This window comes from Salvelinus sp. IW2-2015, linkage group LG18 (assembly GCF_002910315.2).
Source record: "Salvelinus sp. IW2-2015 linkage group LG18, ASM291031v2, whole genome shotgun sequence".
NCBI lineage: Eukaryota > Metazoa > Chordata > Actinopteri > Salmoniformes > Salmonidae > Salvelinus > Salvelinus sp. IW2-2015.
Genome location: NC_036858.1, coordinates 5,424,604 through 5,449,146, shown reverse-complemented (window position 1 = coordinate 5,449,146; position 24,543 = coordinate 5,424,604). Strand labels below are relative to the sequence as shown.

The window sequence follows — 24,543 nt, the reverse complement described above, 5'->3', positions numbered from 1 at the left end:
ATCGATGTACAGTCGGATATTCATCACCACTTACATTTGGTTTACCAAGCGTTGTGGACATGGTGTTTAGAGAGTATAACTGCATAATTTATTCTCACGTGTTGAGAGGAGTGCAGGAGGAGGGGGGCATCCAGCCAGGGTGGAGGTTAACAAGTTCCTCCTGTTCGCGCACATGAGTCTGGGGTCTGTCCCAAGCCTGCACACCCCCCCATCTGCGCAGACTTTTCACTTATCCCTAAACGTTTTTGATGCCAGAATACATGCAGGATCAAAGGTTCTGTAGTGGATTGTGAGGTCACTTAATGGCACAGAACAGATACTGTGTACGTTTTGATTAATGAACAGGGAGCTGCAAACGACTTGACCGAACTATGCAACTGAACAACAGCTGGATGTGTGTGACTTAAAGGTAAGAAGCTTATTATTGCTGAATCTTAGAAACTGTGGGGGAAATTATGTTTAAAAATATATATTTTTTCGAAGCTTTTTACTGTGTGTATTAATTCCCATTGATTGTTTTTCAAACATTTGTAGCGACGCAGCCAAGAGCCTTTGATGTTCAAGTAGCCTATTGGAGCTTTCACTGATGATGATGAGAACGAAACGTATTCTATCAGAACAAAATGTAACAGTCTCCAAAATGGTTGATTCTGCTGAACCGTTGCATGCTTACTGATTCACAAGTGTTGTATTATATAAACTGTAGATTATTGCAGTCTTTAAGATAACACAAATAACAAAAAGAGAAAGGAACTACATGGGTCAGTGTGTTTTACACGTTTCCCCTCTCCACGTTTTTCACAACTGTTGCATCTCGTCATGAAGAAATGTGGCGAACATTTCTACACTCATTTAACTTGCAGATGTAAGGCTAACTGGTTTTCAAAAGAAGGTGCATGTAATTCAAGAGRCGTAAAAGTAGCAACTTTTTTTAGGGGGATATTTCATTACGGACCCAGTCCAAATTGTCGACATTTCAGCCGCGTGATCCACCATAGAATGTCAGCCCTCTGTGACCTATCCATTGCCATATTGTCATATTTTGTCTATATTGTGCTAGATGTSCTTGTGTGATATTATATTTTCTGCAGCCTTAATTATACGAGTCTCAAACATATTGTTGGATAACATACACTACCGGTCAAAGGTTTTAGAACGCTTACTCATTCAAGGTTTTTAAAATGTTATTACTATTTTCTACATTGTAGAATAATARTGAAGACATCACAACTATGAAATAACACGTATGGAATTATGTACTAACCAAAAAAGTGTAAAACAAATCAAAATAAATGTTATATTTGTAGTTCTTCAAATAGCCACCCTTTGCCTTGATGACAGCTTTGCACACTCTTGGTACTGAGCACTGAGATGCAGTGCCTTAGACTGCCGTGCCACTTGAGAGTCCAGGAAGGATTGTGATGAAGTGCTGCATCAAATGACCTGGCCTCCACAATCCCCCGACCTCAACCAAATTGGGATGGTTTGGGATGAGTTGGACCGCAGAGTGAGGGAAAAGCAGCCAACAAGTGCTCACCATATGTGGGAACTCCTTCAAGACTGTTGGAAACACATTCCTGTTGAAGTTGGTTGAGAGAATGCCAAGAGTGTGCAAAGCTGTCATCAAGGCAAAGGGTGGCTATTTGAAGAATCTCAAATATAAAATATATTTTGATTTGTTTAACACTTTTTTGGTTACTACATGATTCTATGTGTTATTTCATAGTGTTGATGTCTTCACTTTTATTCTACAATGTAGAAAATAGTAAAAAAAGAAAGAAAAACCCTTAAATGAGAAGGTGTTCTAAAACTTTTGACCGGTAGTGTGTATTCACGTATACATTTCAAGCGCAATATTGAATGTTCAGACATCTCCTGAACTTGATATCCTACTCAAAACTTTGCTGACTACATGTCTTAAGGTCAACAAAACAATGATAAACAAACAAGGCATGAAATTATCGTATTTTTTTATCAAATCAGCTAAATTTAGATGGACAGTTTCTCCACAGTAGGCTATGTAAGATCTAGTTATAGTTGGGATTTAATGAACTCAAAGGGATATCGGATTTTAATCTCTGCTGTGCAATAATGTAGAGGTGGTCTTGGTGAACCAGCAGCCTGGTCTCATAGACTAGATGYAACATGGTAAACGTAATTCTGAGATACTCAAATTAGTATGATATGTTACGTTTGGTATCATGCGAACGTCTGGCAACTCAAAGATTGTGTACTCGAATCTCATCATGGACAACTTCAGCATTTTAGCTAATTAACAACTTTGGAATTACTTACTACTTTTGAGCTACTTTTCAACTACTTACCATATTAGCTAAACCTTCCACTAACATTAACCCTTTAACCTAACTCCTAACACTAACCTTAACCCCTAACCCTAATATCTGGCCTAGCTAACGTTAGACACCTAGCTAACGTTAGCATTAGCCACCTAGCTAACGTTAGCCTCAACAAATTGTAATGTGTAACATATCATACATTTTGCAAATTGTAACATATTTTATGAATTTCAATTCATAACATATTGTACGAATTACARTTCCTAACGTACTATAATATTAATTGTAATTTGTAACATATCATACAAAATGGATGATGGATATCCACAAATTAATACATACTATACGAAATGTCACATAGCATACTTACATTTAATATCTTACGTTTACCCCTTAGTCCAGTTTGGAACCAGACATGTGGCTGACATAGGCTCAGCAGCTGGAACAATGAAACTATACAATTAGCCTTTATGGAGTCAAAAAATGATGCAACTTTATATCCTCCACATTCTTAGTTTAAAAAGTTATTTATTTAGTTTCCATACAAAGATATCATAGATATAGTGTGTTTGGTATCAGACTGAAATTCTGATTTAATTAAAGGAAAATACCACTGGTATTTTTTTCATTATTACATTGTTGATACAGTCGCAAAATGTTTTGCATGTCAGCAGTCCAGTTTTCAAGATATAGAATTCTCAAGATGCAAAGTGATGATGAAGCATTTTGCATCATGTGATTGGTGACCAAAAAAAAACAAAAAAACAAAACAACCGAAATATAATTTGAGTGGATTTTTCCTTTACGTATTGACATTAACTGACATTCATCAATCAAAACATGATTGTCGTTTGTTGCTACATGCTTAAGTACATTTCAGAGAATTGCTGTTAAACTAATGGAGGGTAGCCAAGTCAAGTTCCTAATGGAACCAAAGCTGAAGAGATGTGTTTCTATAGGAAGTGTTTTAGAGCAGCACATGCCACGAGCTCAGAGAGGTCACAATAGCAGAAGGCAGCTAGGGTCTGAAGTTAATATTGTAATCGCCCCGAGTTATCCCTGACACCCTGGCAGTAAACACATCCTCTCATGGACTCCTATGTCAATAAACCTGTCACCTCACTGTTCTGCTTGGGCTGGGGGAGTAAAGTATTTCAACATGCACATCAACAGTGACTCGTCTTGTTTGTAGGCTGAGTCCTCAACAAATGCTGAATGGGCTGGACACGTTTCAGACCCAGACCCAGAGAAGATGTCTGAGGTGTTTTTGTTGATGCCTGTTAATGATTCCGAGCCGCCTTTTGACCTATTCATAGAGTCTTAGCTAGTATATGTGCTTCTCCCTGTGTTCTACAACAGTGTAACTGAAGTGAACTGAACAGCCTCTTCAACAACCAGTGCAATCCCATGCTGGGTGTGACTGTGTGAGGCTGTCTGTCTGCGAGGTGTCCCTGGGTCTTGACTGAGAACAGGAGAAAAACAGAGGGAACCGAAAAAGGATCTGAGCATGGTTCATGCTGTGGCTATGGCTCAGGGGAAAAAGAGGCCAGCGGTCCCCTCTCCTGATGGGGGCTGGGGCTGGATGATTGTGGCCGGCTGCTTCTTGGTCACTGTCTGCACACGTGCCGTCACCAGGTAAGTCTGRCAGGAAGAGAGGGTCATGGAGTTCCCCTGGCTTGGTCCTGACACAACTCTGAGAACTGTGGAATGATAAACCTGTGTGTTTATTTTACAGTATAAGTGGGCGTCCCATCAAATCAGACTATTAGCTTATTTTTTTACGTGTTTGAGTACAGTTAAGTTTGTGGGGCACGTTATAATATCAAACAAAACTTAACCATACTATCAGGTATGAAGGTAAGATGCAGATGCAGACCATGTTGAATAATCAATAGTTTAATATTCCAACAGGGGCAGGAAATAGACAGGACAAGGCAGGCAGGTAGGGGTCAGTAAACCAGAGGTGGGGCAACGGTACCGGACGGCAGGCAGGGTCAGGGTAAAGCAGAGGTCGGTAATCCAGAGGGGGGTACAGGTCGGCAGGCAGGATCAGGGGCAGGCAGAGTGGTCAGGCAGATGGGCTCTGAATCAGGACAGGCAAGGGTCAAAATCAGGAGGGCGAGAAAAGAGAGACTGAAAAAAGCAGGAGCTGAGACACAAAACGCTGGTTGACTTGAACACACAAGACAAACTGGCAACAGACAAACAGAGAACACAGGTATAAATACACAGGGGATAATGGGGAAGATGGGCGACACCTGGAGGGGGGTGGGGACAATCACAAAGACAGGTGAAACAGATCAGGGTGTGACAGTACCACCACCTGGGGTCCTACCTGGGCACATACCTGGATGACCGGGGTGTAGCGCTGAAAATCCGCAATGAGGCCTGTGTCCAGGATGTCCCTGGCGGGGACCCAGCACCTCTCTTTCGGGCCATAACCCTCCAGGTCAACAAGATACTGGAACCCCCAGCCCTGATGACGAACCTTCAGGAGACGCCTCACCGTGTAAGCCGGTTGGCCGTCGATGAGATGGGGGAGAAGGTTGGACCTGGAAACGGGAGACAAAGGGCTGTGAGACATGGGTTTGACTCTGAACATATGAAATGTGGGATGTACACAAAGGGTACGGGGCAACAGAAGATGAACAGCAGAGGGGCTAATGATCTTGGAGATGGGGAACGGGCCGATAAACCGGGGGGAGAGTTTGCGGGATTCCACCCGGAGGAGCAAATCCCGGATGGATAGCCTTACCTTCTGCCCGAGACGATACCGGGGATCCGGAGTGGCGATCCGCTTGTTGTCTATACCTGGACAGGTGGTTTCGGTGAGGAGGCCGGACCGGGCTCTCCTCCAGGCATGACGGACAGTGGCGGACAAACATCTGGGCAGAAGGGTTATTGCCGACCTCTCTTCTTGCTCAGGGAAGGAGCGGAGCTGATACCCCAGGGAACACTCAAAATTATTGAATAGCCCGGTGGGCAAGACCAGGGAAGGGTGTTGCGGGCGTCTGTTTCCACCCACACCAGCTGCTGGCTCCAGGTGGTGGGGTTTGGTGGCACCAGGCAGCTTCAGGTGGTCTCAGGTCCTTGGTTGGCTCGCTCCGCTGCCGTTAGACTGGGTGACCCCGGAGGACAGGCTGCCAACGACCCAATTGAGGTGCAGAACGGCCTTCCAGAACCGGGAATCGAGAACTGAGGGCTGCGGTCGGAGACCATGTTCCATGAATCCAGAAGATGCTTGCGCCACCTGTCCTGGGCCGGTCTCCTTGGCAGAGGTAACATTGGAGAGAGGAATGAAGTTGGATGGCCTTGGAAAAAAGCGATCCACCACGGTCAGGGATGGTGATGTGCATCAGACGGGGGGAGACCTGTGGACAAAGGGTCCAGGGAGATGTGAGACCAGGGAGCTTGTCGAGGGCTGTGTTTTCCGTGCCACAGACCATGCAAGGTGGTGACAAAGGCGGTGGACGTCCGAAACATGGTAGGCCACCAAAAGCGTCCGCCGGGAAGCCGGGATGGCAGCAAGCCTGGAGGAATGGCCACGTTCAGACCGCGGAGTGGAGGAGCATCAGGCACGAAACATCCGGTTATCTGGGCCTCCTCCAGGGTTCGGCTGGGACCGCTGCGCTTCCCGAACCTGTTTCCCAATACCCCAGCTGAGTGCCATCACCAGGCACGAGGAGGGAAGGATGGTCTCGGGCTCCGGGGTGGTAGCCGTGGGGTTATAGCGGCGAGACAGGGCATCCAGCTTGACGTTCCTGGACCCCGGCCGGTAGGAGATGGAAAAGTTGAACCGGGAAAACAGCACGGCCCATCTCGCCTGCCTGGAGTTTTTGTGGTTGGTCCAAACATCGTAATTCATCTCCGTGCAGGTGAGGCAGTGGGAAAAGAAGGTGCAGGGATGCAGCTTAAGTTCCAGGGTAGAACGTTGAGACAGAACAGCCCCCACTCCGACATCCGAAGCGTCGGCATCCACCACTAACTGATGGGAAAGGGTCTGGATGAAGCAGGACCGGAGCCGTGTTGAAGCGGTGTTTAAGGTCCCGGAACGCCCAGTCCGCGGCCGTAGACCACGTGAACGGAACCTTGGTAGAGGTGAGGGCAGGGGGAGGCCAGGGCTCTGTAACCCCGGATAAAGCAGTGATAAAAGTTGGTGAACCCCAGGAAGCATTGCAGATGCACACTGGACGTAGGCTGAGGCCAATCCACCATCGCTTTCACCTTCTCGTGGCGCTCCCAGCAGAGATGATGTAGCCCAGAAAGGGAATGGTGGAGCCATGGAACTCGCACCTTCCGCCTTAACAAACAACTGTTTCACCAGAAGGCGCTGGAGAACCTGCCAGACATGGAGCACGTGTTCTTCGGGGGAGCGGGAGAAGACAAGTATGTCATCAATGTAGACGAAGAGGAACCTGTTCAGCATGTCGCGGAGAACATCATTCACCAGAACCTGGAACACGGCAGGGGCGTTGGTGAGGCCAACGGGCATGACCAGATATTCGTAGTGGCCGCTGGCCGTGTTGAAAGTGGTCATCTACTTGTCCCGCTCTCGTATCCACACCAGGTGGTAGGTGTTACGTAGATCCAGTTTGGAGAACACAGTGGCCCCCTGGAGCGGCTCAAAGGCCGAAGAAATAAGTGGTAGCGGATAACAGTTCTTTACAGTGATGTCATTGAGTCCCCGGTAATCAATGCATGGGCGCAGGGTCTTGTCCTTCTTCTCCACATAGAAGAACCCTGCGCCAGCTGGAGAGGAGAAGGGATGGATAAATCCAGTAGCTAGGGAGTCCCCAATGTAGTCCTCAATAGCCTTGGTTTCAGGTCCCGACAGCGAGTACAGACGCCCCYGGGGCGGTGTGGTGTTAGGGAGAAGGTCAATCCCCCAGTCATAGGGGCGGTGTGGTGGACGGGAAGTAGCCCGGGACTTGCTGAACACCTCCCGGAGATCCTGGTACTCCGCGGGAACGGAAGAAAGACCTGGAACTACCTCCGAGGACCCAGGAAGATGTCCCGGGGCAGGTAGCGCCAACTTCAGACAATGGGTTTGGCAGCCCATGATGGCACCCGTAGACCAGTTGATGAGTAGGTTGTATAGCTGGAGCCAGGAGAATCCCAAAACCACGGGATCTGGGGGGACTTGATGAGCAGGAACTGAATGGTCTTGCTGTGATTCCCTGACACACGTAGGTTGATGGGAGTGGTGTTATAGGTGACCTGACCTAAAGAGTGCCCGTCCAACGCTCTAACATCCAAGGGGATGCAGAGGGGCTGAGTGGGGATGTTCAGCTCGGAAGCCAGTGTGGTGTCCAAAAAGCTCTCATCGGMCTCAGAGTCAATGAGGACACGGAGAAATTTGGACTGGTTTCCCCACAGCAGAATGGCATGAAAAGGGGTGTGAGTAAGGGAAGCAGAAAAGTTCCCCATATGGCCCACCAGAGTACTCACTCCTACCGGTGAGCCTGGTCTTTGACTGGACACGAGGACACAAAATGTCCAAAAGTCCTGCAATACAGACAGCTCCTTGTGCTGATCCAGTGTTGCCATTCCACTGGCGACAGCCCAGCTCTGCCTAGTTGCATGGGCTCAGGAAACAGTGCCTCGGCCCTCCTCGGTGACTCTTGAGGACGGTCGGGAAATCTCGGGTGCTCTCGGCCACGGGACCGTCGAGGTCTTCCAGGATGACTCGGAGGAGAGAGTGAAATCGAATTTCCTCTCCATCCGTCGTTCCCGCAATCGCCCATCGATGCGAATGGTCAAAGCGATGAGGGAGTCAAAATCTGTGGGTAACTCCCGAGCTGCAAGCTTGTCCTTAACATCCTCTGAGACGCCATGCAGGAACATGTCGAATAGTGCTTCCGGGTTCCACGTACTCTTCGCTGCCTACGTACGGAAATCCACCGCATAGTCGGCCACAGTGTGGGAATCCTACCGGAGCTGGATTAGCTTCCGGGCAGCTTCTCTCTCGGAGACCGAGGCATCAAAGTCCTTCCTCACCTCTCCCATGAACCCCTCCATGCTCGCGCATATGGCCGGCTGCTGTTCCCATACAGCGGTAGCCCAGGTGAGAGCCCTTCCAGACATCAGCGTGATGAGGTAGGCTATTTTGGAGTGATCAGAGGGGAAGGAGGAGGGCTGAAGCTTGAAAATGAGGGTACACTGAGCTATAAACGCCCGACACGTGCTCGGCTCTCCATTAAAGCATTCCGGATCCCGGGAAGGTGAAGTGGCCAGTGGGACGGCACTGCTATCTGCCGAGTTGCTGAGGGGTATGAAGTGTGGTAGGCTGCCCCCCAGACGACCCGCGGAATTGCTCCAGCAGCATGTCCAAATCAAATCAAATTGTATTAGTCACATGCACCGAATACAGCAGGTGTAGACCTTACAGTGAAATGCTTACTTACCCCTAACCGACAGTGCAGTTTAAAAAATATGGATAAGAATAAGAGATAAAGTAACAAGTAATTAAAGAGGAGCAGTAAAAAATAACAATATATCCAGGGGGTGCCGGTACAGAGTCAATGTGCGGGGGCACCGGTTAGCTGAGGTAGTATGTACATGTAGATAGAGTTAATTAAAGTGACTATGCATAGATGAGAGGGGCAATGTGAATAGTCTGGGTAGCCATTTCACAAGATGTTCAGGAGTCTTATGGCTTGGGGGTAGGAGCTGTTTAGAAGCCTCTTGGACCTAGACTTGGCTCTCCGGTACCGCTTGCCGTGTGGTAGCAGAGAGAACAGTCTATGACTGGGGTGGCTGGAGTCTTTGACAATTTTCAGGGCCTTCCTCTGACACCGCCTGGTATAGAGGTCCTGAATGACAGGAAGCTTGGCCCCAGAGATGTACTGGGCCGTTCGCACTACCCTCTGTAGTGCCTTGCGGTCGGAGGCCGAGCAGTTGCCATGCCAGGCAGTGATGCAACCAGTCAGGATGCTCTCGATGTTGCAGCTGGAGAACCTTTTGAGGATCTGAGGACCCATGCCAAATCTTTTCAGTCTCCTGATGTGGAATAGGTTTTGTCGTGCCCACTTCACACCTGTCATGGTGTGTTCGGACCATGTTAGTTTGTTGGTGATGTGGACACCAAGGAACTTGAAGCTCTCAACCTGCTCCACTACAGCCCCATCGATGAGAATGGAGGTGTGCTCGGTCATCCTTTTCCTGTAATCACAATCATCTCCTTTGTCTTGATCACGTTGAGGGAGAGGTTGTTGTCCTGGCAATACACACGGCCAGGTCTCTGACCTCCTCCCTATAGGCTGTCTCTTTGTTGTCGGTGATCAGGCCTACTACTGTTGTGTCATCGGCAAATTGAATGATGGTGTTGGGAGTCGTGCCTGGCCGTGCTGTCATGAGTGAACAGGGCATACAGGAGGGGACTAAGCACGCACCCCTGAGGGGCCCCTGTGTTGAGGATCAGCGTGGCGGATGTGTTGTTACCTACCCTTACTACCTGGGGGCGGCCCGTCAGGAAGTCCAGGATCCAGTTGCAGAGGGAGGTGTTGAGTACCAGGGTCCTTAGCTTATTTTTGAGCTTTGAGGGCACTATTGTGTTGAACGCTGAGCTGTAGTCAATGAAGAGCATTCTCACATAGGTGTTTGTTCAGTCCAGGTGGGAAAGGGCAGTGTGGAGTGCAATAGAGACTGCATCATCTGTGGATCTGTTGGGGCGGTATGCAAATTGGAGTGGGTCTAGGGCTTCTGGGATGATCGTGTTGATGTGAGCCATGACCAGCATTTCAAAGCACTTCATGGCTACAGATGTGAGTGCTACAGGTCTGTATTCATTTAGGCAGGTTACCTTAGTGTTCTTGGGCACAGGCACTATGGTGGTCTGCTTAAAACATGTTGGTATTACAGACTCGAACAGGGAGAGGTTGAAAATGTCAGCGAAGACACTTGCTAGTTGGTCAGCGCATGCTCGCAGTACACGTCCTGGTAATCCGTCTGACCCTGCAGCCTTGTGAATGTTGACGTTTCTAAAGGTCTTCCTGTACAGCTGGTGCTGTGTTATTTGCCTCGAAGCGAGCATAGAAGTAGTTTAGCTCGTCCGGTAGGCTCGTGTCACTGGGCAGTTCTCGGCTGTGCTTCCCTTTGTAGTCTGTAATGGTTTTCAGGCCCTGCCACATCCGACGAGCGTCAGAGCCGGTGTAGTACAACTCGATCTTAGTCCTATATTGACGCTATGCCTGTTTGATGGATCGTCGGAGGGCATAGCGGGATTTCTTATAAGCTTATAAGGTTTAGAGTCCTGCTCCTTGAAAGCGGCAGCTCTAGCCTTTAGCTCAGTGAGGATGCTGCCTGTAATCCATGGTTTCTGGTTGGGGTATGTATGTACGGTCACTGTGGGGACGACGTCATCAATGCACTTATTGATCAAGTCAATGACAGATGTGGTGTACTCCTCAATGCCATTGGAGGAATCCCGGAACATATTCCAGTCTGTGCTAGCAAAACAGTCCTGTAGCTTAGCATCTGCTTCATCTGACCACTTTTTTATTGATCTAGTCACTGGTGCTTCCTGCTTTAATTTTTGCTTGTAAGCAGGAATCAGTAGGATATAATTATGGTCAGATTTGCCAAATAGAGGGTGAGGGAGAGCTTTGTATGCATCTCTGTGTGTGGAGTATAGGTGGTCCAGCGTAATTTTCCCTCTGGTTGCAAATTTAACATGTTGATAGAAATTAGGTTAAACTGATTTAAGTTTCCCTGCATTAAAGTCTCCGGCTACTAGGCGCGCCGTCTCTGGGTGAGCGTTTTCTTGTTTGCTTATGGTGGAATACAGCTCATTCAATGCTATCTTGGTGCCAGCCTCTGACTGTGGTGAGATGTAAACAGCTACAAAGAATATAGACGAAAACTCTCTCGGTAGGTAATGTGGTCTGCAGCTTATCATGAGACACTCTACCTCAGGCGAGCAATGGCTCAAGACTTCCTTATATATCGTGCACCAGCTGTTGTTTACAAAAATACATAGACCGCTGCCCCTTGTCTTACCAGATGCCTCTGTTCTATCCTGCCGGTACATCGTATAACCAGCCAGCTGTATGTTGATATTGTTATTGTTCAGCCACGACTCCGTGAAGCATAAGATGTTACCGTTTTTAACGTCCCATTGGTAGTTTAATCTTCCTAATAACTCATCCATTTTATTGTCCAAAGATTGCATGTTTGCGAGCAGAATTGAGGAGAGTGGAGGTTTATTCGATCACCTCCTACTCCTCAGAAGGCAGCCTGCCTTCCGGCCTATCTTTCTCCGCATCCTCTTCACGCAGATCACTGGGGTTGGGGCCTGTTCCCAAGGGAGCCGTATATCCTCGGACTCGTCAGAGTCGTGAAAGAAGAAAAAGGATTCTGCTAGTCCGTGGTGAGTAATCGCAGTCCTGATGTCTAGAAGTTATTTTCGGCCATAAGAGAAGGTACATTATGTGCAAAAATACAAAAAAAATKAGTTACAAACAACGCAGATAAATGAACAAAAAAACACAATCAGACACGTAAAACGTCTGCCTTCTGCTCCGGTGTCCGGTCATGGTGCTCAGCCAACGTTTGGACCCCCTCCATCAGCCCACTAAGCAATTCCTCGTGCCTACCAATGGAGGCTCCTTGGGAGGAGATGGCGTTGCGCAACTGGTCCGGGTCTGCTGGGTCAGTCATGGCCAGTTCGTACTCTCAGGTATGAAGGTAAGACCCAGATGCAGACCGCGTCGAATAAACAATGGTTTAATATTGCAACAGGGGCAGGCAATAGACAGGACAAGGTAAACCAGAGGTGGGGCAAAGGTATCKTGCGGCAGGCAGGCTCAGGGTCAGGGTAAGGCAGAGGTCGGTAATCCAGAGGGGGGCAAAGGTACAGGTCGACAGGCAGGATCAGGATCAGGTGCAGGCAGAGTGGTCAGGCAGGTGGGCTCGGAGTCAGAACATGCGAGGATCAAAACCAGGAGGGCGAGAAAAGAGAGACTGAAAAAAGCAGGAGCTGAGACACAAAACGCTGGTTGACTTGAACAAACAAGACGAACGGCAACAAACAAAAAGAGAACACAGGTATAAATACACAGGGGATAATGGGGAATATGGGCGACACCTGGAGGGGGGTGGAGACAATCACAAAGACAGGTGAAACAGATCAGGGTGTGACTCAAACTTGATGCAGGCTATCCATCCACTCTATAATGGTGGGCTATGTATTTAGTGTATGAGGTGAAGGGTATTCAAAAATCCGTATTATCTTACACAGAAACATTGTACATCCTTTTCAATACAATTATTTTCAAACAATAGCACGGTTATAGTATGATAAAAATGTTATTACATATGATGTAATGTTTATTTTATATGATGTGGGACTGGGGGAAAAATGCTCGTAACGTAAAGAACGCTATAAACCATTTCTAATACTTTTAAAATAACAGTTCTGTTCGGAAACAGTAAAGATCACTTTTGTTTTCGGTTCTGTTCCCTGAACTGGTTCCAAACAGTGTATGTAATATACATTACCAGTCAAACGTTTTGACACACCTACTTATTCAAAGGTTTTTCTACATTTCTGCAATGATAGTGAAGACATCAAACCATATGGAATCATGTAGTAACCAAAAAAGTGTTAAACAAATCAAAATATATGTTATATTTGAGATTCTTCAAAGTAGCCACCCTTTGCCTTGATAAAAGCTTTGCATACTCTTGACATTCTCTCAACCAGCTTCATGGGGTAGTCACCTGGAATGTATTTCAATTAACAGGTGTGCCTGTTAAAGGCAAAGGGTGGCTACTTTGAAGAATCTCAAATATAAAATATATTTTGATTTGTTTAACACTTTCTTGGTTACTTCATGATTCCATACGTGTTATTTCATAGTTTTTATGTTTTCTCTATTATTCTATAATAATAGAAAAAAAGTTAAAATAAGGAAAACCCTTGAATGAGTAGGTGTGTCCAAACGTTTGACTGGTACTGTAGGTCAACTCTATATATAGTGCAACTTGGACTCAGTATGACATGAGAACAAGACTTACTAAAGTGACAAGAGGTATCTTTTGCCATTCCACTCTCCAGTTCAGGTTACACTGGGTGCCTGGTAAACAACCTGCAGGTCAGTAGCAGGTCTTCAGTATAGGACTACAGTGAAGCACTACAAACCCTGACTGAGGATGGTTGTGTTTGAACATTTCCTCTAAAATGTAGTTTTTCAAGGTTTCACAATGTTTCAAGTTTTGTTACCGAGTGTACCCTCTAGAGTCTAAGCCCTGTCTAAGCTGGAGGAGGAGGGTTCTAAGCTAACATATGGAATTATTTTAAGATGGTCATACCAAAGATCATTTAGCTATTTGATATTGAATTTTAAAACCCCTTAAGGTATAAAAAAATATATATACAAAAATGATTGAATGAAACATTGAATTTGGCATTTCTGCTATTAACCAATATAAACCCATTGAATAACAGATTCACTACATGGAAGTTTGTTCTGAACTGTCTGTCTTATATCATCTGAGAGATATAAGAATGAGAAGACTGATTTTCAGTCTCATGGACTGAAAAACACACTCTAGCTCTGCCACCTTTAATTGCAGATGCTGAAGGGCAATATTGGCAGATGCAGTGGATTGAGATGCAGCAAAAATACACATATCTCTAGTTAAACAGACGGATTTTGTTGGGGACATTTTGTATTATGTTAATTGGATTTCCTCGGGAGCGCGACCATTATAGGCCAAGGGTTAAATGGGGTTTAATGAATTGCATTACTGAAAAAAACGAGTTCAGTCAGGTTGCCTGTTGGGTGAGGGATAAAGAAGGAGATTATAGTCTCACATTTCCATCATGCAATCCTTTGTGTAGAATAGAATTAGAAAACAATCAAACAAGGAAGAGCATGTTTGTCCCTCCAACATTATTCAATAATTTGTAAACTGATTTTGCCTGCTCAGATCGTCACCTTGAGCCTTTACCCTATTGCACGTTGTGACTCTGCCAGAGATAATTTAAAGTAGTAATTGGTCAGAATTGGAAGGAATGGGGGAAATTCCACCAAGGGTTTGAAAGTAACCTAATGTAATAAATCTAGGCAGTGAACTCCTCACTTTCTCGATATGCATCAGTGATCCTGAGGTTCTTTTAGGTCTAGTGAGGGAGTTTAAACCCCTAAAACAGCTGTATCAGACAGCGTGCGTACATGTTTTTGTGTGTGCGCGTGTGAGGAAACAGCAGGCCTGCCGTGTGTTAGGACCCCCATGTGCGTACTCTGGCCAGTGCTGGAGAGGACGTGAAGATCAGATGGCCGTCACATTCACACTGAGTGATTTGTCCCATATCGTCTGCATGGTGCTAGTCCTGTACAGTTTGTACAGGTGCAGCCTTGCTGCAGACTCGGACGGAGGAGCTTGTGGCTCATTAACCCCCAAGCAGGCGTTCTTCCCACACGTCCCAGGCTTTTTACAGCTCTCCCCTCAGCTCCATGATTACACAATTCATTACAATTGCATCACTCCCTCTGACCACTCAGGTCATCACCATGTCTAGCTGGAGAAGAGTAATTACATAATTGAAGAAACCTCAGTGTGTTCTGAGAACATGTGCTGTGTGTGTGTGTGCACCATTGTAGCGTGTCAAATTTGTGTCAAAACAAACCACTAGGAAAAATATACCTATTTGAAATGTGCAAGATGGTTGTTATTTGTCATGATTTTGCTTCATCTTGAGCCTTTTCTTCTGTTCCAGATGCATCTCCATCTTCTTTGTGGAGTTTCAGATGCACTTTGGAGCGGACTATTCAGGGACAGCCTGGATCCACAGTCTGGTGGACTGCACCACTATGCTGTGTGGTAAGTCATCATGGCCCTCAGTCAAGTGCTGCTTCAGCAACAGTGATCTGGTTTCACGCTGGGCCTGGCATTGACTTGCAGCGCGTGGTCTAGACAGGTTGCTCAATGCCCAGGGTAGTGATAAAATTAATTTGGTTCATTGGATGTAAACATAAAAGCTGTTGAAGGACTAAGGAGAAGTTAACTCAGTTTGACAACTAAAACAACTAGGTGTGATATTTGGTGCATCATTTCACTTCCAATTAGGACACATGATCAATCAATCAAATGTATTTATAAAGCCCTTCTTTTATTAGCTGATGTCACAAAGTGCTGTACAGAAACCCAGCCTAAAACCCCAAAGAGCAAGCAATGCAGTCGTAGAAGCACGGTGGCTAGGAAAAACTCCCTAGAAAGGCTGGAACCTAGGAAGAAACCTAGAGAGGAACCAGGTTATGAGGGGTGGCCAGTCCTCTTCTGGCTGTGCCGGGTGGAGTTTATAACAGAACATGGCCAAGATGTTCAAATGTTCATAGATGACCAACAGGGTCAAATAATAATAATCACAGTGGTTGTAGAGGGTGCAACAGGTCAGCACCTCAGGAGTAAATGTCAGTTGGCTTTTCATAGCCGATCACTCAGAGTATCTCTACCGCTCCTGCTGTTTCTAGAGAGTTGAAAACAGCAGATCTGGGACAAGGTAGCATGTCCGGTGAACAAGTCAGGGTTCCACAGCCGCAGGCAGAACAGTTGAAACTGGAGCAGCAGTACGGCCAGGTGTACTGTGGACAGCAAGGAGTCATCAGGCCAGGTAATCCTGAGGCATGGTCCTAGGGCTCAGGTCCTCCGAGAGAAAGAGAGAGAGAGAGAGAGAGAGAAAAAAAAGAGAGAGAGAGAAGGAGAAAAAGAGAGAGAATTAGAGAGAGCATACTTAAAATTCACACAGGACATTGGATAAGACAGGAGAAATAGTACAGATATAAGACTGAAGACAATGTCATGTAAATGTGCTTTTTATAATCACACAGCAAAGTTACAGTATGCTTCAGTTGATAAAGTCACAAGCTGCTGACAGGCAGTGTGTAACTCAGCCAACCCATCGGTCAGTTTTAGCTGCTTCTTCTAGATTGGGATGTTTAACCCCTCTTACGTAGGAAAGTAGTGATGTTTTGGCTCTTTTAGTTAGTCTCACCCAACTCTCCAGGATACACAGCTTTCTCTCATCTCCACCATGGAAATGTTTCTTGGATCTTTTGGACATGTTGATTGCCCTTTAAAAACCTTTTTGGTTGAAGGCATAGGATTGTTTCTTGTTAGTTTGTACACATTAGTGCAGTAGTATTTAAGAACAAAGTACTGACAATCCCTTGTCTGACTAAAGTAGACAGAGAGAGGAGGTTGCTTCTTTCCCTGTCGATTTAGCTCTTGAGGGAACAATGTTAACAACACACAGGGAACATCTTGAAATACCAAAACAGTGTTACAACACTATGATCCCAACACATATGGAGTTTGTTTATTTTGCTTGCACCCAGTGAAATGTGACACTATGATAGAGACGGTAAAGGCATGTAAAAATAGACCTTTATGCTGACTCGTATCAGCCTTTATCAAGACTGACTTAGGTAACATGTTTAGGCAGGCGTATGCCAAGGCCAGTCAGCATAGGTCACAGAGGACTGCTGCGGATCACAAACCCCTCTCATGGTCTTGTATTAACTCACAGTATCAATGGTCCAAAGTGACACACATTTCAGTAAATGTTAACTTGCAACTATTTAATATGTGTTGAAACTAGCAGTGGGGTATCTTTTTTGGAGCTGAACTTTTTGCTGAATTGGTGTTACTCTCTCTGTTCCTGTATCTGCATGTGTTTGTTCACATACTGTATCTGCATGTGTTTGTTCAAATAAAAACATTAGCAAACACATACATTTAAAATTAACTGTGGGAGCTGTGTTAAAAGTCCTCATATTACCCCCTGCGCTATGACACATAAGCTTTTCAGTTATCAACCTGGATGTGTATTTTCCCCTGCTGATTTTTACTCAGCACATTACTCATCATATTTGTCAAATCAGAGTACAAGATGTACTTGGCATTGTACACCAACCACAAATCATTCATGATACACCTGTCTTTGGCAGAGGTAAAACAACTAAGAACATACTGTACTGAGTTTTGTAAGACTGTGTTCCGGAAACTATGTGCTCGGGATCCAGTAACTCTAGTGGTATGAAACATTATATTCACCGTTTGCAATGTAACAATTTGAATAAGAGCGTTCAGAGCTAAATCCATGACTAAACCTCATTAGTTATCTTACTGCCCCCCAAAAAACATAAATGTGAAAACACAGAGTTTTCACATTTCACGAGCACGAGCATGATATTCTGAGAATTGATTAGGGCAGCCGGGACTTGGTTTAGGCYTCCACAACCTTGTAGACTAGGTGACAGTTGCTGTGGTGAAACAGAAAGAGAACGTGCATCTGTAGCCTATCATTTTCTCTGCTCTGATAGACAACACTTTAACATGTATCTAAAATGATTTAATATGCCTTTTAGTTGTCTTTTTTTCTTATAGGATTGTTCTGGTATGCAACATTATTTGCGGTTGAATATATGGCACGTTGTTGGCGGTAGAATGATGGCCTATAGAGCGCAGACGCGAACGAATCTGCGGTTTGATAAAAACAGACAGTAGCCCATTTAAGCCACCACATTTAAAACCAACTGAAATCTGTTCGGGAACATCAATATTGTCGATATAGTCTACCCTAACCAACCCATACAGTATATGCATAATAATGCAGTCCACAGTCAACGATGATAGGCCTGATAGAGTTTGTTTCAGTAGCCTAGACCAATATTTACCAAAGACCTCTTAAATCGGTGTGCTTTTATGTTTTGTTGCGGTGCGTAATATGCGGTAGGGCAATATATTGTACAAACGTTACGCCACAATCATGTTTTGTAATTTAGGCTTGGGCTCATAAAATATTTTTTATGTAGGGCTTTGGTAGGGTCTCATAAAATATGTTTTATGTAGGGCTCTGGTAGGGTCTCATAAAATATGTTTTATGTAGGGCTCTGGTAGGGTCTCATAAAATATGTTTTATGTAGGGCTCTGGTAGGGTCGGGCTTGAATTGTCCGACCAGATCAAAGCTCTTTGCCTATGGCATTTTTTTTCCTCATGTGTTCCGGTACCTCAGAACCACCAAGCCATCCCCTCTCACGAGCACTGACTGTACTACTGTAGTGCAGCAGACAATCCCATATTAACATGTGTACTTTGTTGTGATTGACAGCTCCTCTAGGCAGCTTCATTGGGAACCGTCTGTCGTGCCGCATCGCTGTGATCCTTGGTGGCTTTCTGTCCTCCATCGGCCTGGTCCTCAGCTCTTTCGCTACCAGCCTGGAGTACCTGTACCTCACCCTGGGGGTCCTCACAGGTGGGTCGCCCCCCACTTGTATTTGGGGAGTGCATTCGGAAAGTATTCAGACCCCTTGAGGTTTTCCATGGTACAGCCTTATTCTAAAATGTATTAAATAGTTTTTTCCCCTCATCAGTCTACACACAATACCCCATAATGACAAAGCAAAAAAAAATGTAGTGTGTTTTTTTTGTTGCAAATGTATCATTTAAAAAAAAACTGAAATATCACATTAACATAAGTATTCAGATCCTTTACTCAGTACTTTGTTGAAGCACCTTTGGCACGATTACAGCCTTAGGTSTTCTTAGGTATGACACCACAAGCTTGGCACACTTGTATTTGGGGAGTTTCTCCCATTCCTCTCTGCAGATCCTCTCAAGCTCTGTCAGGTTGGATGGGGAATGTCGCTGCACAGCTATTTTCAGGTCTCTCCAGAGATGTTCATCTGGGCTCTGGCTGGGTCACTCAAGGACATTCAGAGACTTGTCCCGAAGCCAGTCCTGCATTGTCTTCGCTGTGTGCTTAGGGTCTTTGTCCTGTTGGAAGGTGAACCTTCGACCCAGTCTCAGGTCCTGGGCGCTCTGGAGCAGGTTTTCATCTAGGATCTCTCTGTTCTTTGCTCTGTTCATCTTTCCCTTGATCCTGACTAGTCTCCCAGTCCCTGCCACTGAAAAACAGCATGATGCTGCCACCACCATACTTCACCATAGGGATGGTATTGGCCAGGTGATGAGCGGTGCCTGGTTTCCTTCAGACGTGAAGCTTGGCATTAAAGCCAAAGAGTTCAATCTTGATTTCATCAGACCAGAGAATCTTGTTTCTCATGGTCTGAGAGTCCTTTAGGTGCCTTTTGGCAAACTCCAAAAGTTTGGCCGGGTGGCCAGCTCTAGGAAGAGTCTTGGTGGTTCCAAACTTCTTCCATTTAAGAATGATGGAGGCCACTGTTTTGTTGGGGACCTTCAATGCTGCAGACATTTTTTGGTACCCTTCCCCAGATATGTGTCTAATTTAATCAATTTTAGAATAAGGCTGTAATGTAACAAAATGTGGAAAATGTGAAGGGGTCTGAATACTTTCCCGAATGCACTATATATATATATATATATGAATTGACAAAGCCATCAAACATGTGACACCATTCATTCCTATGAGAAGACTCAATAGCGCATTTGAAGCCAAGGAAGTTGGTTGAGATGGCGTCTCATGTAGGAGGTTTATGTGGACACAATAAGCGCAGTTTGAGTTAATCCAGGAAGTGACGTTGCAGGCTAGCTCAGTGCTGTCCCCTTTAAAGTGCTTAAATCCAATGTATTATTATTATTATTATTATTATCATTAGGGCCCCTATAAATCATGCAAATCATGTAATTCAGGGACAAAAGGGATGCCCTAGTATGTCTCATAAAAATAAAATAAAAACCTTATTGTCTTTCGATTTACAGGTATTGGATTTGCCCTCTGCTACACCCCTGCCATAGCCATGGTGGGCTCATATTTCTGTGAGAGGAAAGCCCTGGCGTACGGGATCGCCATGTCAGGCAGTGGCATCGGGACCTTCATCCTGGCCCCTGTCGTCCAGATGCTCATAGAGCACTACTCATGGCGTGGGGCCCTGCTCATCCTAGGGGGTGTCGTTGCCAACCTGTGTGTTTGTGGGGCATTACTGCGCCCTATCACTCTGAAAGAAGAAGAGGAGGCTCATGGTCCAGTCCCGTTGGACACTGAGTGTGGATATGGGGTGAAAGCTCCGGTGGTAAGCATGTTAGAGGAATCACTGGCGATCAACAACAACAACAACAGCCACCGCTGCTTCTGCTTCCAGTCCATACAGGAGTACTGCTTCCTGCTCATGCCTGACTTCCTGATGCTGGCAGTGAGCTTCTTGTTCCTAGCCAGTGGCTGCAGCCTGCCTTTCGTCTACCTGGTTCCGTATGCACTGGACGTGGGTGTGAGCCACCACCAGGCCGCCTTCCTCATGTCCATCCTGGGGGTCATTGACATCGTGGGGAACATCACCTTCGGCTGGCTCGTAGACAGGAGGTAAGCCAAAGTTTTAAAGATGTTGTTCCATTGAGTATGCCAACACAATATAGGTATTTTCATTCCATATATAGTGCCTCAGTCACCTTTGCTCTTTAATAGGCCGGCCTTCCTTTATTCGGACTGGAAGACAGGTTCAAAACGTACCTTTATTCAGACTGGAAGACAGGTTTAAAACGTACCTTTATTAGGACCGGAAGACAGGTTCAAAACATACCTTTATTCGGACCGGAAGACAGGTTCAAAACATACCTTTATTCGGAACCGGAAGACAGGTTCAAAACGTACCTTTATTCAGACCTGGAAGACAGGTTTAAAACATACCTTATTAGGACCGAAGACAGGTTCAAAACATACCCTTTATTCAGACGGAAGACAGGTTCAAAACATACCTTTATTAGGACCGGAAGACAGGTTCAAAAACATACCTTTATTGAGACCAGGAGAGACAGGTTCAAAACATACCTTTATTTGGAACAGGTAAGACAGGTTCAAACATACCTTTATCGGACCGGAAGACAGGTTCAAAACATACCTTTATTCGGACCGGAAGACAGGTTCAAAAACGTACCTTTATTCGGGACCAGAAGACAGGTTCAAAACTATACCTTTATTTGGACGGACCAGAAGACAGGTTCAAAACATACCTTTTCTTAGGGACCGAGAAGACAGGTTTAAAACGTACCTTTAATCGGACCAGAAGACAGGTTAAAACATACCTTTATTCGGACCGGAAGACAGGTTCAAAACGTACCTTTTATTTGGACCAGAAGACAGGTTCAAGAATATTGACACCTTTAATTAGGAACCGGAAAGACAGGTTCAAAACATACCTTTATTCGGACCGGAAAACAGGTTCAAAACATACCTTTATTCGGACCAGAAGACAGGTTCAAAACGTACCTTTATTCGGACCAGAAGACAGGTTTAAAATGTACCTTAATTTGTTGCGTTGTCTCTTTCTTTAGGTCTTTGTGTGAAAAGCAGAAGCTAAGCATTAACATAGATATGGGTCCAGGCTTTTCTTATCCAGTAAAGATTCATATTCAGAGTGTTTAACAGTCACATGTAGAGTTTTCAGTCGTTTCTTGTAATCTCACCTTTTAGTGAACTGTTTGTCACCCAGTTTTACTCTAACGAAATGGAGCTGTTACCCAATTGTATCTTGAAGATAAAGCTGGTTTCCTCTGACAAGCTATTGGATGTTAAGCCGCCAATCGTTCAGATGGTCAACATGAAAAATCTGTGTTTTTAGACTGATTGTGTCCACTGTTTTTCTCACCCCCAGGTGCCTGAAGAAGTATCGTAATGTGTGCTACATGATAGCAGTGGGCATGGAGGGACTGTGCTGCCTCTTCATCCCTCTCCTGCGAACGTTCGCCCTGCTGGTGCCTTTCTCTGTGTTTTATGGGTACTTTGATGGCGCCTACGTTGCCCTCATACCTGTGGTGACCTCGGACATTGTGGGGACACATAACCTCTCCTCCGCCCTAGGGATTGTCTACTTCCTACATGCCATCCCTTACCTGCTCAGCCCTCCAATAGGAGGTAAGTACTAACCAATCGTAGAACAGGAGGTGTACAAAAGAGATAGCGGTAAATGTCTCCACGTTGTTTGCTGATTGCAAAAGTGGTCTTTATGAAAGCTTTTAGTGGTACAAGACCACATTTGCAAGTTGTAAACAATTAGTAGACATTTAACTTTTTTCTGGACCGCCCATATACTCCCTCTGATCAAGTAGAGCAAGCCTGCTGGTCTCTTTGAACTAATTCAACAGAAAACAATCTCACTTACAGTAACCTTATGTAATTCTAAAGTGACCCAATTATTCAGTCTTGATTCTGAAATTATTTGTAGTTGCTGACTAAACCTATTCCTGGACTAAAAATCTATTTCAATGGAGAACTTCCATCTGTGTCTGGGAAACTGGCCTGAAGAGTACACCATTGATGTTTCATTGGTCAATTAATGACCAATGTTGCAAAAGTTTACCTTTGGATGATAATGTTTTGTCAAGGGTGTATCTTGGTATGAACAATACACCATCAATGCTTGATTGGTCAATTAATGACAAAAGTTGCAAATGTTCACGTGACGTTACTTTGAAAATTTTGTTTCATGGATGCACAAATGTTACATTAAGTGCAGCAATAGTTTGTTAAATTACCCACCAGTGTACTTTTACTGAATAAAATGATTAATTATGAATGTATTAACACATGCATTAGTCAGGAAGTCCACAAGACATGCGTTTTTTTCTTCCACCCATCAAGTGAAAGCCAAAGTGAATGTTCATACCTCCTTTCTCCTCCTCCTCCCTCTGCAGGCTGGCTGGTTGACACCACAGGCACCTACACGGCCACCTTCTTCCTCAGTGGCTTTGCCCTCATCTCCAGCTCCCTGGTCATCAGCACGGTGACGGGGATACGCCACTGTCGCAGGACCCAAAAGCACAGAAACAAAAATAAAAACACAGACCCCAAACAGGATCCTTGCCGATCAGACTTCTACACAGCCTCAAGTAAAGATGTGAACCCTTCAGTCAACACAGCAAATTCTTAACATTGGACGCTTTTATGTAATTATGCATTTGTTTTGTTAGAATACCAAAGTACATTGAAGATTATGAGAAACAGTCATCAATTGGTACACATAATCTAGCGTGATAGTTCAGAATTGGGAATGACTTTCCTCAGATGCTAAATGGACACTAAATGGAAGGTAAATAATTATGCTGTAACCAGATAAACTTTAGCCAAAATATGGACTTAAAATAATCTCTCTATCATGCCTGTGATGTTATTGCACCTTTTATGTGCCTTTCTCTTTCAGGGTTGACATGACTGCCAATTTAAATGTAACTAAGGAAGCTGTCATCAAGGCAAAGGGTGGGTACTTTGAAGAATCTCAAATATAAAATATATTTTGATTTGTTTAACACGTTCTTGGTCACTACATGATTCCATATGTGTTATTTCATAGTTTTGATGTCTTCACTATTATTCTACAATGTAGAAAATAGTAAAAAATAAAGAAAAACCCTTGAATGAGCAGGTGTGCTCAAACTTTTGACTTGTACTGTATATACAGTGGGGAGAACAAGTATTTGATACACTGCCGATTTTGCAGGTTTTGGCCTACTTACAAAGCATGTAGAGGTCTGTCATTTTTATCATAGGTACACTTCAACTGTGAGAGACGGAATCTAAACAAAATCCAGAAAATCACATTGTATGATTTTTAAGTAATTAATTTGCATTTTATTGCATGACTAAGTATTTGATCACCTACCAACCAGTAAGAATTCCGGCTCTCACAGACCTGTTATTTTTCTTTAAGAAGCCTCCTGTTCTCCACTCATTTACCTGTATTAACTGCACCTGTTTGAACTCGTTACCTGTATAAAAGACACCTGTCCACACACACTCAATCAAACAGCTCCAACCTCTCCACAATGGCCAAGACCAGAGAGCTGTGTAAGGACATCAGGGATAATTGTAGACCTGACAAGGCTGGGATGGCTACAGGACAATAGGCAAGCAGCTTGGTGAGAAGGCAACAACTGTTGGCGCAATTATTAGAAAATGGAAGAAGTTCAAGATGACGGTCAATCACCCTCGGTCTGGGGCTCCATGCAAGATCTCACCTCGTGGGGCATCAATGATCATGAGGAAGGTGAGGGATCAGCCCAGAACTACACGGCAGGACCTGGTCATGACCTGAAGAGAGCTGGGACCACAGTCTCAAAGAAAACCATTAGTAAACACTACGCCGTCCATGGATTAAAATCCTGCAGCGCACGCAAGGTCCCCTGCTCAGCCAGCGCCATTCCAGGCCCTCTGAAGTTTGCCAAGACATCTGGATGATCCAGAGGAGGAATGGGAGAAGGTCTGTGGTCTGATGAGACAAAAATAGAGCTTTTTGCTCTAAACTCCACTCGCCGTGTTTGGAAGGAAAGAAG

At 45.0% G+C, this 24,543-nt stretch overlaps 1 protein-coding gene across 3 annotated transcripts; it reads left to right on the top strand.

Moving 5' to 3' along the window:
• The first annotated feature begins 141 nt into the window (after window positions 1-141).
• Window positions 142-23,651, top strand: LOC111977362 (monocarboxylate transporter 12-B-like). 3 transcript variants are annotated; one of them, XM_024006749.2, is made up of 7 exons: window positions 142-409; window positions 3,657-3,932; window positions 15,019-15,122; window positions 18,413-18,556; window positions 19,984-20,581; window positions 21,870-22,129; window positions 22,909-23,651. In XM_024006749.2, exons 2-7 carry the CDS (start codon window positions 3,805-3,807, stop codon window positions 23,142-23,144), a joined length of 1,470 nt encoding a protein of 489 aa, XP_023862517.1. In that variant the 5' UTR covers window positions 142-409; window positions 3,657-3,804; the 3' UTR covers window positions 23,145-23,651. The 3 variants fall into 3 exon arrangements, with proteins under 3 accessions (XP_023862517.1, XP_023862518.1, XP_070304356.1); XM_024006750.2 differs by lacking the exon at window positions 3,657-3,932 and having other exon boundaries at window positions 143-409; XM_070448255.1 differs by lacking the exons at window positions 142-409; window positions 3,657-3,932 and adding an exon at window positions 10,361-11,664.
• The last annotated feature ends 892 nt before the right edge of the window (window positions 23,652-24,543 follow it).